This window comes from Copidosoma floridanum, unplaced genomic scaffold (genome assembly GCF_036245765.1).
Source record: "Copidosoma floridanum isolate Cflo_tuat_1 unplaced genomic scaffold, Cflo_Japanese_pri ptg000030l, whole genome shotgun sequence".
NCBI lineage: Eukaryota > Metazoa > Arthropoda > Insecta > Hymenoptera > Encyrtidae > Copidosoma > Copidosoma floridanum.
This window is the reverse complement of record NW_028321907.1, coordinates 29,263,942-29,280,717: the sequence shown is the minus strand read 5'-3', so window position 1 is coordinate 29,280,717 and position 16,776 is coordinate 29,263,942. Positions and strand designations below refer to the sequence as shown.

At 33.6% G+C, this 16,776-nt stretch overlaps 1 protein-coding gene across 1 annotated transcript in view; it reads right to left on the bottom strand.

Moving 5' to 3' along the window:
* Positions 1-16,776, bottom strand: part of bchs (WD repeat and FYVE domain containing 3 bchs) — a 1,547,413-nt gene that overhangs the window by 1,471,868 nt on the left and 58,769 nt on the right. Inside the window, exon 4 of the mRNA XM_089597159.1 lies at positions 9,745-9,903. Within this exon, the coding sequence (XP_089453285.1) occupies positions 9,745-9,903 (159 nt within the window). The remainder of the gene's footprint in view (positions 1-9,744; positions 9,904-16,776) is intronic.

Below are 16,776 nucleotides of genomic sequence, written 5' to 3'. Positions count from 1 at the left end.
AGCTGGCACTCCAGGAGTGCCAACAGAAGTAAAACCTCTAACAATAACGTAGGTATTTTGGAATAGTGAGGAAATATTTTTTGTAGGAGATACCTTTGACGCGTTAGTAGGGTAGGTAGTGCTCTTAGTACAAGCCAGATTCATAGTGTTGTACAAAAATGATATAAAAAAATATTCAAACTTATATTCAAAAGATTGTATTAATCCACAATAAACAAAAAATTACGTTGGTGATCGTTCTGGTAGCTAAAAATGACAGATTGTTATTTTTGGCCAATCTTGCTTCTCTTCAAAATATCTCATGTTTAATTTTTTGAAAGTTATGGTGTCGTAAAAAAATTTAGAAGTAGGTTCAAGACGAGTATGAGGATTTTCTAGATATACTATAATTTTTTGACAGTTTTTAACATTTCTGTGTGGATGTGCGTAGCACACTGTAGTACAAAAACACACGCACAGTCATGGAAGCGCCCTGCACCGCTCAAACGCGACAGCAGCCGCAGGTTGAACAGGTACATTTTTGCAGCGCCGTAGAAAGAGAGGGAGATGTTCCTTCCACTCCCACCCTACACCAGCGGTCTACTCTTCCTCTATCTTATTTTCGATCAGGTCACGTGTCCTAACCCAAGTTTAATGTTTTTCACCTATCTTAAAAAAGTTCACAACGCTGCTAAGCAAATGTTAAGTTAAAACAAAAGTTTAGTGATAGTAGTGAGTCAAACGAAAGTTTTATTTTTATATCGATTGTTTCATTGCAACTGTCATATAGAAAAGGATAAATTTATAAAACCAACGTCATCTGGAAAAATTCTCTTTGATCTTCTCTACGATTTTGTAAACCCATAAAAATTGAATACGTATGGAAAAATCCGATGGTTATAAATGCAGTTGCAAAGAATATAAGAAAGCAGTTTGATTAACTAGTACGTTATCATACTACAGTTAACGGGAAAGTTGTCATTGGAAAATATGTATTTAGTATGATTGACAGACAAGTGTGTAATGCTCTTACAAGTACAACTTTTGCTCATTGTTACCATTTGTGCCAAGCAACGTCTGAAGCTTTTAAGAATACTAGAATTAATAATCAGCAAGTCTGTTAGTGATCAATGCTTGAATTTTAATGTGTCATCGTTACATGCATGGATTCGATGCTTTGAATGTTTATCACACGTAGCTTACAAAATTGGTATACAAAAGTGGCAAGCTTAAAGAAGTTAAGAAGGAAAAGCAGTAGAACTAAGAAAAAAAAATTGAAGACGATTCTAAAATCAAGTTAGGATTGTTGACAAGGCCAAACCTGGGTATAATCTAATAACGGTAACACTGCTCGATAATTTATCGAAAATATTAAGGTTTCTGCAGCTATAACTGGACTTGGCAACGATTCAATTCACCGATTTCATGTGACATTGCAAGCTATGTATCTGGATGTGATATTAATACTGAAAAACTTGAACAGTATAATTTATTCACTACTAATACATTTGTAGATCCATACGATTGGTACTACATGCCATCGACTGCTCATAAGCTCTTATTCTATAATACTAAAATAAAGACTTGATTCCTTTTTTTAGCGAGCGATATTTCATGCCTGCGGGTGGCCAATAAGAGGTAAAGCGTGCTAACTCTCGTAAATTTGAGATTATATTCGTAATCAGCGACCAAAATAACCCTGTAGCTTACGTTTTGCAATACATTTTTTGTTGTAAATTAAACTATTAATTTAACGTTATGCGGTTTCTCTCTTTTTGTAAAGCGTATATGGCAGCTTGGTTTGCTTGTATACTTTCGCGTTTACACGGCCTGATGCTTCTTTGATAGAAGACTCTGCCAAGTTGGCCAATTACTAGGGACTTTAAGTTTGTACGCGAACCAATCGCTAAGCTTCATGTACTTATGCGACTATGGCCATGCTGCTGCCGTCGGTAGTCTGCCTCGTACGTTTGTAACTGCAAGTAGTCTTGAGTACTACTGCAGCGATTCTTTCCGTTATTCAGTATACTTTAATACTACACGTCCTAAAACTAGTGACGCTACAACATTAATTTATGCTGTATAAAATTAATATTCTCAGTAGAATTAGTTCTTATTTGTAAACGTTTGTTATAAAGTCTTATATCTTTAAGTTGCATATTAAATATATTGATTGAGTGGAAAGTGATCATAAAGAGCGTATTATTTTGTGTATGTTCGCAAAGTATCCAGTTAGTTTCCTTTTTCTTTTCTAAATCCGGCTTTGTTAAAAAAATGATTCAGTCCACTGAATTCGATCTCGAATATTACCTGAATTTTTTACTTTTTACCAGCTTTTCTGACATCGACTGCACTGTGAGCTAAACTCATTACAATTTGATCCACCAATTTGACTTCCAACTTACTCATCAATATCACGTACGCCATCCAAACGAATAATGCCTTGGTCCTGACGGAATTGGCTTACTACAATAGCATTATTATCAATCTCCCTGGAGTAATAATGATCCTTTTTGAAACCCAGCTTAAGCAGAGCCATCATTCTTGTAATTGCATTACTAAAAATGCAGAAAATACAAAATCTTGAATGTAACATTCATATAACATCATCAACGAGAAATGAGTTAAAAAAATAAAATCTATTACCAGTACTAAAACCTTGAAAGAGTGACAAGACTTAAATCTGTTTTTTCTCTTTGACTGCACCTACATTAACACTGGTGCACTCTAAGCTACTCAAGACGTATTTTTAACACGCTTTTATTATTAGCTTCACTTGTAACTATGTATGTAAGAAAATCTTGAAATTTTAATTTGACCCACTTCCTGGTCTTCGATTGGGATGAAATTTCGCGCACGCTCTGAGCTCTGATGACAATACATGACTAGCTAAGAAACAACATTACAAATCCAATATGGCGGCCTCCCCAAGATGGCGGACTAGCTGTTTGAAATCCACCCCTATGATATGGGTATCAAATGAAAGGGTTTGCTGTCAGAAATACGAAAAAAATAGTCACGAGACTTAAATCCAATATGGCGGACGTCCTAAAGTGGCGGATTGGCTATTTGAAATGCAGCCCTATGATTTAGGTATAAAATGAAAGTGTTTGCTAAAAATAATGCGAAATGACATTTTCTAACCAAACTATCATGTCATGGGTATCAATCAATAAGGTTCGACGAGAGGAATACAAAGATTGGACTTTGAGTCTATAAGACCCCACCTAAGCCAAGGTAGTATACGCACCGAGGGCTGAATGGTATGAGGGTCGTAAAAAATATCATGTCGCTAGCGTCACCTTAGGGCACCGGGCGCAACTCTATTGTAAATTAGCCTTGCCCCCCTACATGGACCTCTGGGATAGTTGACCGTCTATAAGACTAAAAAGTATAAGATAAAAGTAGTAGTTTAAAAAACTAAAAAACACGCTTTTAGCACGCACTAAAAATTACAAAATAATTCGGACATTTAGTTTGATAACTCAAGAGTTTTTTCTTCGCCAAATCTTCATTAGATCGGAGGTAAAAATAAACAATTTCAGTTCGTGATAAACAATAAATGATTACCTATGCAAAATAGTTGTAAGTAGGTAATAATCTTTATTAAATATTTACTATAATTCATTGTGAAAGCAAGCGTGAAGAGCTATGTCCAAAAAGAGTAAAGATTACATAGTAAATATTTCTCCCACCAGGACGTCTCCCACCCCACACCAACCCTCCCCACAACATCCATAGCTAGCGCGCAAAATACAAGCAAGATCACTTCCCTTGCCCCCTCCCCGACTGCCTGTTTAATTGTTTCTGACAAGTCTCGGCAAATTCCTCGAATATAACACGTGTTGTCACGAAAAGTGAAGAGAATGTTAAAAACAATGAAGATTTACTCTTGGCTTTTTCACCAATCGCTCCTTCCAGCACCTGTCAACCAGACGGATTCAATGGCGCCCTGTCCACTTCAACGTCTTCGCCATTCCACACACCTCCAGCCTGATCGCCCATCATATCAGCCTCCAAGTCGCTCAGCTCCTCGTTACCGACCCTTTCACTCATGACCTTGATCATACCTTTTCACATGCAGTCGCGGTCCCACCAGTCACACATTAGCACCGCTATACGCGTATAATTGAAAAAAAACACTACCATTACCGTTCAAGCAGTGGTAGCCTGCCTGAGCCCATAAGCTTATGGAAAATTAATGCAGGGAGGGGCTACAATAATTGTAGCACAAAGATTTTTTGTTAGGTTGAGGAGATTTTATTTTGTGCGTTCAATACAGAAGACTGTTAGATACAAGTTTCCGCAGCCACAAGGCTAATGCAGCAATCAGTGACGCAAAGCAACGCTACCTACAACAAATACAAACGGGGCGGGCGCGTTATTCAAATAATTATGACTACAACAAAACTAAAAACGGTTGTGAAAAAAATTAATACCAGTAAAAGTGAACTTACCTCATACCGAGTTAAGGTATTATGAAGAAGTCACAATTTTTAAAAAGGCTTGAATAACTTACTATATGGTCAAAGAACGTATTTGTTTCGGACGGCGAATTATGTTCGTTTTAGTTCTCTGAATACATATTTGCAGGCAAAAATATTTCCGTAAGATTCATTTAAGAAATTAAAGATTTTTATGTATAGTTTGATAAATCATACTTATTTGTTGCATTGATTGTAAAGTTTATTCGTAGACGTTGTAAAATTACTTAATATTACTGATATATTAAGCAAAGTCGCTAAAACCGTTGTAATTGCTAACCGCGAAAACTACTGAACCGATTTTGCTGAAATTTTGCACACTCATTCATGATACTTCCTAGATGGTTTTAGTATAGTTTTTATCTTAAAAAATTTAATAACAATAGCAATAAATAAGCTCAAAATTTTGCAAAAATACGCCAGCTTTTCACTTTAGTTCAGTAAAATCCGCTAGGTGGCGTCGACATAAAATCGAGGCTACCTGCAACAGAATTAAATAAGTGTGGTTATAATACACCGGAGCGTCTCAATAGTAATGTAGTCGAGCCTCGGCAGTTCAACGAGCTGTGTAGAGAATGCTGATGATAGTCTTGCAGCTGGGTATCCCGGTTACGGACGACACTCTTCTCTAAGGGGGAAGGGACCTAGGTGTCCATTCACCCTGAATCTCAACGAGTGCGATAAAAAAAAAAATTCATTCCAACCGATGACGTCTCTGGCATAATACCAGGAGACATACCTAGCCAGAGCACAATCTGCACTAACTCTTCAGAGTTGTGTGGCAGTCCCACCATCCCGCTTGATGCAGTTAGAGAATTTGTGGCTACAAATGTAAGCAAGGGAAAACAGCACTGAGGGGCACGGGCAGCCACAACGGCTACCTTCTTGGTCGTCGCGTCATCAACGCGCTTACCCACATGTTCCCGTCTAACGGGTTATGCGGTTAGTTATCCGGGGAAAGACCCGAGACGAGATATTCTTTGGTCAGCGGCGTACTTCCCTCCATCACAGTCTCCGTACATCGAGACTCCCAGGGTAAGAATCAAGCAACCCGTAGCCAGCTCTTCATCATTAGGAATAATAATAAATAATAGCCTGGAAGTTTAACCACTGGCACTTTTTAGGGCCATTATAAGTATTTACGTTCCTTACTTAACCATCAATTTCATCGGTACTTTTTAGAGGCCACCTAATTGTAAACTACCTTGCTAACAAATACATTTTTACTACCATTTCCGGAAGCAATTCGTCGACTAAAAGACTGTATTAACTAAAGACGGGCACTATTAAACCAAGTCAGCCATTCACTAGCAGACGTCACCTGCGAAGTTGTTCTTCGCAAGGCTAGAAAACCCGGTAACCGACGACCCTATACTACCCTCTCGACTCTAAGCATTCAACCAGGAATCACTGATCCTCTCAAAGGTCTGCGCTAGGCAAATCTATAACAGCTATGAAGAAAAAAAAACTTGAGCCAACGGGACAGCCTCCACTGGACAAGTATCACTAACCAATCTCCTTATCTAAGATTACCAAAACAACTGAATCTGCACATAAAAAGGTGCTTTAGACACCAACATCTTCGACGTTATACCGGGAGACGTTGGGAAAAAGCACTACAACTAGCCCTAAAACTTCAGACTTAGTAATTTTTCTCCCGTTCAGTCTGGGTTTTCAACAGCAGGCCAGAGAAGATCACCCTGAGATATCCAGGTAGTCACAATTGCTGTTAACTGCAGTCAAGAAAGAGTTAACTTAAGCTCACCGGTCTTTTTTGTTAAGTAAACACTAAATATAGAAAATTTAAAAAAGCCTGTACAAGGAAAAATAATCTTACGATAAGAAAAATTGATATATTTTATATAAGAACAAATTTCTCGACGTACAATGTTTTTTTACATGGCAATAATTCAAAATTTATCTCGTCTACCACAGACCTGGGACTGTAGCTATCAAAGTCAACTTCTTGTTGTCCAGTCCCATGATAATTGATAAACAAGATTGGCGTATCTTGTACCTTTGAGATTTTTTACTATCTTGTAAGAATCAGATCGTGAGAGCAGTAGTTGTTAGATTTAGATTTTGAATGCACGGCATAAAAAAGGATATAAACGGTGTGTTTTCACTGCAGGTAACCCATTAGACGGACTCGTTCGCCCTGGCAGATCGACCAGCAACCAAAATGCCAGGTACGTACGGATCACTCTATGAAAACTGGCATTTTTTTAAGGGTTGGAAGAGACAAATATTTAAAATGGGTTTCAAATTGTTGAAACTTTTTTTTTGTATTGCCAATGACGAAATTTACTTACAATTACCTGGGCCTTACTGTATTTGTTCAAAAAAGTTTTTACGACTTTCTTACTTTAATTTTCAAAAATAGTAACGTTACGAGCTATATAAAATCCAACAACTGACATAAAGAACTCTACTAAAATTTGAATTTATTATTACATTTATATTGTGACTATACAACTCGATAATCCAATTTGAAACAAAGATATTATTTGTTTTGTATCGTTACGTAATACCGTTACGGGCTTTTGTAAGTGCGTTGAAAATCGACATTGCGGCGCACTAAATAAGAATTCAACTTTTACATTGCACTTATATCATAAGTCACAACTGTTTGTTAATCCATCACGTTTTGCCAAGATATACTAGATTCTTGAGCTTTACGGGTTTTTAGTAAAGGAGTATTACGGGGTTAAGGTACCACAATTAAATACATCAAAAAGAAGCTAAAAGAAAAATAGACAAATATATCATTTTCAACACATTGTAAAAACTGCACTTAATTCGAACGAGTAATTTTAATCTATACCATGCTCTTGATACAGCTATTCACACAGATAAAAAAGTGTCGTTCAAACGAATCAAGTGTCAGAATAAATATGCATCTAAGTTTTCTTATAAAAGTTAACAAAAAATTATAGTACGAAATTACACTCAAATCTGTCATGCAATTTAAGAGTAAAAGTTGGCATCAAGAAGAGTTTTTTAGAATAACTGCAAGTTCTTGAGCTCATGAGATAAAAACATAGCACGCTAAAATATAATTCAATCGAAGAACTGTAATACTCTCTCTTTCCCCCCCCCCTCTCTCTCTCATCAAAGACCTCACTGTTGTCATTTTACCTTCTAAATCTTTCTCTTTTCTATCTTTGCACATACAATTAGCCCAACGATTGCGTATAACAGCTCTATAGAATGATAAAATCCGGATGTAAAAATTGCAACATCCGATTTTTAATGTTTTTTTGTTGATGGTGATAAAACAAATAACTTTTTGGTGGTTCACGGAAAAATTGAACATTTAACAGAAAAAGTGTTGCATGGTTAATGATGCACAATAAAGAAAAAACTAATGAGATACGTTTTGTTTAGCCCAAATCGGTCCTGTAATTTTTAAATAAATTGAAATAAACTGCATATTTTGATTATTTTTTATTTTTTTAATCTATGTCTTGCAACTCATTAAATGTTAAGAGATCGTTCATAGTAGAGCAACGGAGATATTGTTCTACGTTTTTAGACGTAGGTGGTTACATCAAGCAGCAGAAGTTTCAGCTTCAAATGTCTTGCTGTACTTATGTGTAGCTCATGTACATCTCTAGCCTGTGCACATTCTGTAGATGAGATACTGCTAGCTACAGCAAGACACTTCGAGCTGCATTTTCTACCGCTCGATGTAGCTGGCTACGTCTAACAATGTCTTGCAATATCTTCATTTTTCTACTGCGAACGATCCTTAAGACTTGAAATTTTAATGTAGTATGTGTTTTACAGGCCTTAATATACATGCCAAATTCAACATTGAAACCAATTTTGAACTCTCTGGGAAACTTTTATCATAGCAAGAAAAGGTCTTTCAAAATAAGGCCATAAAAAGTTTAGAGTCAACATAGACCAATTTCATGAAAGCGCTTTTATTATTCAGGAGGTGCTCTACGCTATACTACGATGACGTGTCGTTCAACTACTGAAGGCATACAAAATAAATCTTAATAGTAAATAATAACATAGTATACTTAAAAAATTTTTGTAGCTGCATAAGACTTACTTGTGATAGTTATGAATTGTATAATAAAGCATAAATTTTGTGTAGAATTGATCTTTTTGCCTGAATCTTAAAAAATTAGCATTATTTTGACCTGTTATATCAGTTAAAGTTGTAGATAAAGATGTAAAAAATCCATATAACTGAATTTCATAAAAATGTTTCCAATAATAGTAATACTATAAGCAGATGTGACTAATGCGTATAAGCAAATGTTATCGTATAAACTTCTTCTTTACTAACCTATAATTTCTACTTATACTGTTAGTCAAAATTATGCTTTGATTTTAATATTCTAGAAAGCTTATTTTCACTCGATTATTAAAGTTATACTTTCCTGGACACGTTGCACAAGAAAGTAAATCAACGATTTCAAAATTTTCTCTCTTAAAAAATATGCAATTGAAGTGAGGTTTTACTTGTACTTCTAACCCCCCCACCACGAAAAAAATGGCACTAAAAATCTTTTTAGTTATTAATTTAATTTTTACTCCTCAAATTAAATTAAAAAAAAAATTCGATTGGTCTTTTTACTGCACGTTTTTAGTTTACAAAACTTTTTGTCAAATGCTTCCTTTTTCCGTTAACTGCAATAAATCACTTATCACATTTTTGTGTTTTTTTTACACTTTCTATTTAACCATCGTGCAGGATTTCGATCTGCGTTCAAGCTTAGAATGTTATTGGTATTGTTATTATCTACCAAGAAAAGAAAAATGAAAACCGTTCAAAATTTTCATACCCAGATTCTCTAACTGCATGAAGTTATTAGTTGACTTTTAAATAATATCGATAGATAAGCGTAAAAAGCACGTAAGCACGCCTTGTTTAACTTGCACCCTGGTATAGTACCCGCTGGAACCTTCTCAATTACATAAACAAGAATCTTTTTAAGTTCCTTACTATACTCTAAAGGTTCGAACAATATTAACTAACTTTTTTCCATGATAATATCTGTAAGGGTACAAAATCTTAATTAAAATCGTGATTGAAAGTACGACATAAATATAAACCTATATTTAGTAGGCCTACAAAAAGCTTAAAATGAATGCTGTTTATGAGTACGTATATATTCAATCAAAAAAAATTATATCTAGAACTAATGTGAAGAACTTTATATTATTATCATTGAATAACTTTAAAATGAGGTCAAACAAATATAGTAAAATCATGATTAGCTTTAATTGTCAGAAGAAACTTTATTAAATTTTTTTGTCATACCTGAACAAACACTTTTTGTAACAATATCCTTGTTTCTTTTGGAGTAAAGTCACTGGTTACGCCAGTAACATCAGCTTCTTTAGTACTCATTTCTGGCAAGTCAAAAAATAAATAAAGACACTTTACCAAGGTTGACGGTATTGAAGCTGTCGTCATTTCCTAAAAAAAAATATTTTTATGATACTTTTTTTATTCTCGAAACTTCAAGACAGCTTTGTCGTTTTTAAACTAATTATCAGCACAATATTTATACACATATTTTTAATTTACTGTTTTGGATTTAATTACATACAATTCATAGGATACATGTCTAATTTTTCTTAAAAATTGTTCACATAAATTTCAATTTAACATGTTCTTTATGAATCTTGGAATGAAAGTGATTTCCAATAAAAAAAATACCCAAATTTTGTAGATTTTAAACGAACTTACAGGTAGTTTCTGCTTTTATTGTAGAGATTTCTTTATCTCTTTGGATTACTATAATCCATGATGTAGTCCTAGCTCTTTAGGGCTGCTCCCGACAACAACAAAAATTGACCCTACAAACTATCATGTATTTTTTCCTTCTAAATACAAATACGTTGTTTATAAATCATAAGTGGTAAGATTTATTTAAAACTGATTAGTTTTTTAATCGAGATAATTATGCAATTTCGATTAGAAAATTTTTTTTGTGTAATTTAAAAAAAACTTACATAAGTCATGTAAAAAAACCAACCCACTAAAAGTTATTAGTCGTTTGAAAACAAGAAAATTACTTACTGGACCTCTTTGTAGCATTAATACTATAATAAGTAATGAGAATTGATGGATTTATCAAGACGATATTAATAATTTCTCTGAACCATAAACTGTGAGATAATATTATTATAAAGTAAACCAAATAGGTTAACATAATCTTATACACCAGTAAAAAAAATGTGTTTTCGACTATTTATCTGCTTTTGCATTGGTACCAGTTGGGGTCCTTAATCGATTGACATTTGAAAGAACCATGCAAAACCTTTGCAGTTCAATGGAATATAGTAAATTAAAAACAATTGTTTTAGAAATTTTTTTCTTGCAATATGGCTTAAGAAAAAGAATTATGTAAGTTACGTACTCAATGTCGAATCATTAAAAGTTATCAATTACTTAAAATTGTTAAGTCACGCAGTTTAGAGTGATAGAATTAGCAAAAAGTGTTGAAAATTTTTGCACAATTCTAGGTTCTGTGAAAAAATTTTCTGAAGTAGATAGTTATAATACAAAATTAAAAAACTAGAATCTAACACTTTTTAGTTGCAGGAAGTGGTTTTTAAAAAATAGTGAACATGACCTTAACCAGTTTTTCGTGCTCGGCATCGTTAAATTGAATGAAAGTAAAAGGCTTTATTTAAATTACGTGCCATAAAAAGGCAGAAAAGATCAGCTGCAGACGAACATAACTAGTGTAGCAGTGGCTTGCAAATTGCACAAAATCATCGATTATTTGCTAAGTTTAAAATATCCATAACTTTGATTCTTTTAAATATTAAAATCTAAGATTTATTTATATCTGATTTAAGAACTTTTTTTTGTTAAACTCAATTCAACGATGTCCAATAGAAGAGCTAATTTTAATAGTATTCAACACTTTTTGGATCATTTTCTGCAACCAAAAAGTGTTTAATTCTAATTTTTTTTAATAAGTACAACCATGATCTACTTCCGGCCAATTTTTGTCTCAGAATTAAGAAGCGTCCAAAAAAGTGTGCAAATTATAAAATTGGTTTGACTTTTTGTACATAATGTACATAAGCTGTTTTTTTCGATGAAGCGTTCGAACAGGCATATATGTCACGCTAGCATATCACATACTTTACCCTCACATCTGATTACACTAGCATTTTGTAGCTTAATTGTAGTACATTTGTAGTGAAGCAATTTATCTCGAGATAGTCGATAGATCAGGCGACTGGAGTGTCAGCGATTACTCAAAACTTTATTATCTGCCAATTTGGGACCTACTACTATATAATAAATCAACCATCCAATACATAAGTGAGTTTTAAAATGAAAATCTGTTTTATAGGACCTACCAATCTTGTGACCATCAGGTCTGGTAGTGTATCGGCATCAAGCAGCAGATTACATGCAAATTTACGTTGATCACGGGCTTACAAGAAATTTTGTTCGCAGTATCTTTTTATCTAATTGTCCATCTGATATAAAGGTAAGTTTAAGAACAATAATCCATTTTGTAATAATATTATATTATAGTGGGGTTTCGCCTCCTGCGCGCTCTGCGCAAACCCCTATTTCCAGTTTAAAATTTGTTAGTAAAATAAAAAGTTCTTCTTTTCTTTTTTTTACAATCTTTTAACGAAAAGTAACTTCATCGGAATGATCAACGCGTTAAATTTGAAGATAAAATATTAAAACATGATGATTTTTATAATTTTAGCAATACTTTTCACAAATTAATTATTTATTGTATGCTGATCTTTGCGCGCTCTAAACACCATTACCATCAACAAAGAATTGTATAAAGTAAATTAAAAATGTGATATACTTATCACATAGAAAAAAATGTATTATTTTGTAAAAAAATGTTGTTAAAAATTATTTTGTAAAATATTTAGAAACATACTTATTATAAAATTATTAAAATTTGCCATTTGTTTCGAACAAAAGAATAACTTATACAGGCATTCATTGTGGAAAATCTAAAAAAAAAGAAATTGACAAATATAAATAGTAGGCATACTTGCCAAGATAAGGATATCTTATAAAAAGATTTAAACATAATGTTATTTAATATAGGATTAAAACTATTCATTTTATGAACAACCTTGGTTGGAAAAGTTCTTATTAATAATAAAATTTATTGTTTTCTAAGATAAAAACGGATGAAACAGAAGAAACACAATTTGAAGTTGTCGAACAGTAGAGGTAAGGTGTTAACAACTATTAGCATAGCAGGTATCTAAGAAACATTTTAATTTTTTGATAAATGGGGTGAAGGAGTTAACCCTTTTTATCCCTATCATAAAGTAATCTCACAAAAATTTTTTAATTAATTTAGCGGATTTGCAGGGGCTGTTGGGATAAGGAATCTATATTGACCCTGCGACAAAATGTCTTTACAATAAATTTTTTTTTTTAATTACAGCGCTATACGTCTGGCTTTTTTCAAGGACATTACTTGTGGGCACTGTGTGGGCCGTTCTCAAGGAGCATTGCGTGGTAAAAAAGCATGTATGAAAATTCACAGAGATACTTGCTCGAAAAAGTCGCACTGGCTGGAAATCGGACCATAGTCTCTTGCATGCTCACCCACGACCTAGCTGACTGGGTCACCACACGCTCACTTACAATACATTCTAAAATTTTTTGTGGGGAGATGTGAGGGCAGGCTGTGAGGTCAAAAAAATACCCCATATGGTCTCTTTTACTAAGCATATTTTTAACAAAACAGAATAACTATAATAAATAATTATAATGTTTTATGAAAATACTCTAAGTTTCCATGGGGGGATGTAGGGGGCCACTAATTCTGCGAGGGGGCTGTGGAGGGATAATGGAGGGTCTTACACATTTTTGTAGGGTTAAATTCGCAGAGAATATAGACAATTTACCCTTGTTTTGTGGGGAAGACTGTGGGGTGGCTGTGGGAGGACCATAGGGGGATATGTAGACAGACCCACCAAAATAACTATATAATATAGGAAGAAATATAGTGGACTTTTTTGTCCTCCAAGTTGGAGAGATTGGTATCTTATTATTTCCCTTATTATGAGGGGCGAGGGTTAAATAGAAAAACACACTTGCTTTTATTGGAACAGGTAAGTGAATCTCTTCAAGCTTATGGAAAGAATAAGTCACAAATCCACTTAAATACATGTTGACTAAAGGCAACTTACGTAAAGAACATTGGGGAGAAAAAATTTTAAAGGGCTATTATGAAGATGAAATCGTACTTATGCAGGTAGTCTGCTTTACTTCCTAATATTATTACTATACATGTTCTAAAAGCATGCAAAGTTGGCATTCGTCACCTGTAATAATTAAATGTGTGTGTGTATGTGCGTGCGTATGTGTGCGTGTTTGTGAATACCCACATAAAAACCCTTAAAAAATTGTAACATAAAACTTGTGTAAAGCAAAGCCTTCAATAATATTTTTACCTCGCGTATGGCAATTTTGATTTCCTTTTCCAATTACACAGAAAATAATGTTTCTTAAATTTAAAAATTCATAACTCCTGAACGACTCACGGAACTGCTATGACCAAATCGTTTTTTTTTTTATTCCACCAATTTTGTTTTCAAGCCATTGTCACGTAAAAAAATGTAAAAAGTGTTGAAGTCATCGTATACCACTTAAGGTTTAAATTTTTTTCGCTGACACTCGGATCGGCCGATCCATTGATTATCTCAAGACTGGTATGATCTACAAAATTATCTATTTTAAAACTTTTTCACTAAAAGTTAGCTACAAAGTATACAACCAATTAAAATTTTTCTGAGCCTACGATTAACGGAAACGTACATAATATCTACAGGGCGTAATATCACATGAGCAGATCACCTGTTTTCTCAAAATCAGTAGGTTCTACAAAATTAATATTTCACTACAAATTTACTACAATTAAGATACAAAATACTATCTTAAATAGATATTGGAGGTAAAAATGTGATCCACTAGCGTAAGAAAGGTACGTTACATCTAACAGGCACCAATACAAAGGTAGAAAAACAGTTAAAAACGCAATTCGTTTATAGGCACAGTAAGTATCTTTGGTACATGATGCTCGCACCATCTTCTGAAATTTTGTTCAAATAGTTAAGTAGTTGAATGGAATGATACAGTGTTACAACATTCAAAAACTATAATTTTTAAAACTGTATCACAAACTATTATTCATTTGTTTAGAAATTGCACGTGTGCTCATTATAATTATGAGTAGCTTCGAAGATATAGCAATAACAACTTTTAGAAAAAAAATCTGTTATATAAGAGGAGCTATTAAAGAACTACAAAAAGATATAGGCTAAAAATATCAATGCTTAGAAAGTCAAGTTTTAATAAATTTTTAAAATAGATAAAATACCAAGTAATACATATATTTTATATTTTTCCCAGTTAAATAAAGATCTAAGTATCAACAAATCATTTTGTAACAGTAAAGCTGATCAACGTTTGTGCAGATTGAAAGTTTTTTTTTTTTTTTCAAGACTCTAACTAAGATAAAAAACAGAAATACTAAGTAAGAAATAGAGCATGGACAGGATTAAATACACACGCGCATGAGATTTGTTACAGCATTTTCAATCAATCTAATGTAGGAACAACTTTACGAAAGTTTAGCTATCAGTAGTTGTTGCAACACTTTTTGAAACTTTTTACAAGCCCGTCAAAACAAACCTCTACCACCTTGATAAGAGCTTTCCATAATGAGCAAAGATAGGGCATGCGGGGTGAGGGCATACCTCTACCATAAGCAGCTTCACCTTCCAACTCTTCGCTTGGCAGTACCCATAGATACAACTTTTTCGTACACACTTTTTCAATCTGCAGAACTCGTATCTCTTACAATTTGTCTTATAACATCAGATCTATGAAAATTAATTTGCGCTTTATACATATAACTACCTTTTAAAATATAATCTACAAATTTCTGCACAACAGTGAGCAATTAAATCCGACAAATCACTCAATACACGTAAATTGCCATCAATTCAGTTGACAATAAATTCACTTAAATCATAACAAGATTACTTTTTTTAGTACAAAACTACGACAGCATTAGTTCGCAACACTACTACTCACATCTTGTTTTCATCATTCTTTAATCTGGATAGTCTTATTGTTACAACTCACAGTAAACTTCAGGGACCAGTTGGAGCCATAAAACTTTATCCATTGCAAGTTGCTGTCACCCGAAATAAGGTACTTGTGAAAGTGTGAAAATAACAATTTGAATTCACTACAATCCAAAATTTTGAAAGGAATCCTTTCAAAACTTACGCTTAATAGACGACTTATAGGTTCTCGATGACCGTCAAGTAATTTCTTATATTCCAGACCAATTACGGTAAAAACGCTGAGAGTACTATTTTTTTACAAACTATGAACATTTAGGGGTGGAATCGCAATTACTTTTCAAACTCATAACAATGTAACATTAGCATCTGCAGCCAGACGTTTAGAAATGTGCAGCTACAAATAACAAACATAAATATGGATACACTTTCTATTATGACAACTTTTTGGTTAACATTTTACCAGATATCTACCACCACCTAACACTGATCTTCTTAGTTTACTTCTGCTAAACTTTAATGAAATAAAACGTCAAGCAATTTCATCATTGTTTTTCAAATCGGCGAAAAAATTAACAAGAAATTTTCAAAGATCTAATCGGTTACTCATGACAAAAACATGAAATAAAACTGACCACATACGTTTCAAGATATGCTTTGTAACTGTTTGACATTCCAAAGCAGTTCCTTAGGATTTTTACAAAAATGATTAACACGTTGCAGTATATAAGGCTAAATGCTACATTCATCAAAATATAAACTATTGAAATGAGCATCTACGTATATAGCAACCAAATCCTTATCTGTCTTCGAATGATCATCAGGGTACCTCATAATTGTGTAACAATGCATTTGCAATTATGTTAATTACATAACTTTTTTACTTCGAGCAAGGCCGATACAATGATTGCGCCACGGTATTTTCACAGCTTCTTTGTCAGGTTAGGTTGTCTGCTACTGTCAGTGACAGCTACAGCTTATCGTTTGCTGAAAGTTAATGAACGTATATATTTTTAGACCAGTTAATTCCCATGTTCACACCACTTGTTTTGGTGCAACCTTTTGCTAATACGACTGTTCTTTGAGTAAATTAACAGCCTTTTATCAAGAAAAGTATTGCATTTTTACATCTTTGCATTAATTCTAGATAATGTGTATTACCTAGTGTGTCCAGTTCACATGTTTTGTGACTTTTTTTGTCGTTCAATGTTTGTTTGTGGATACACTATGTAAGTGTTAATTA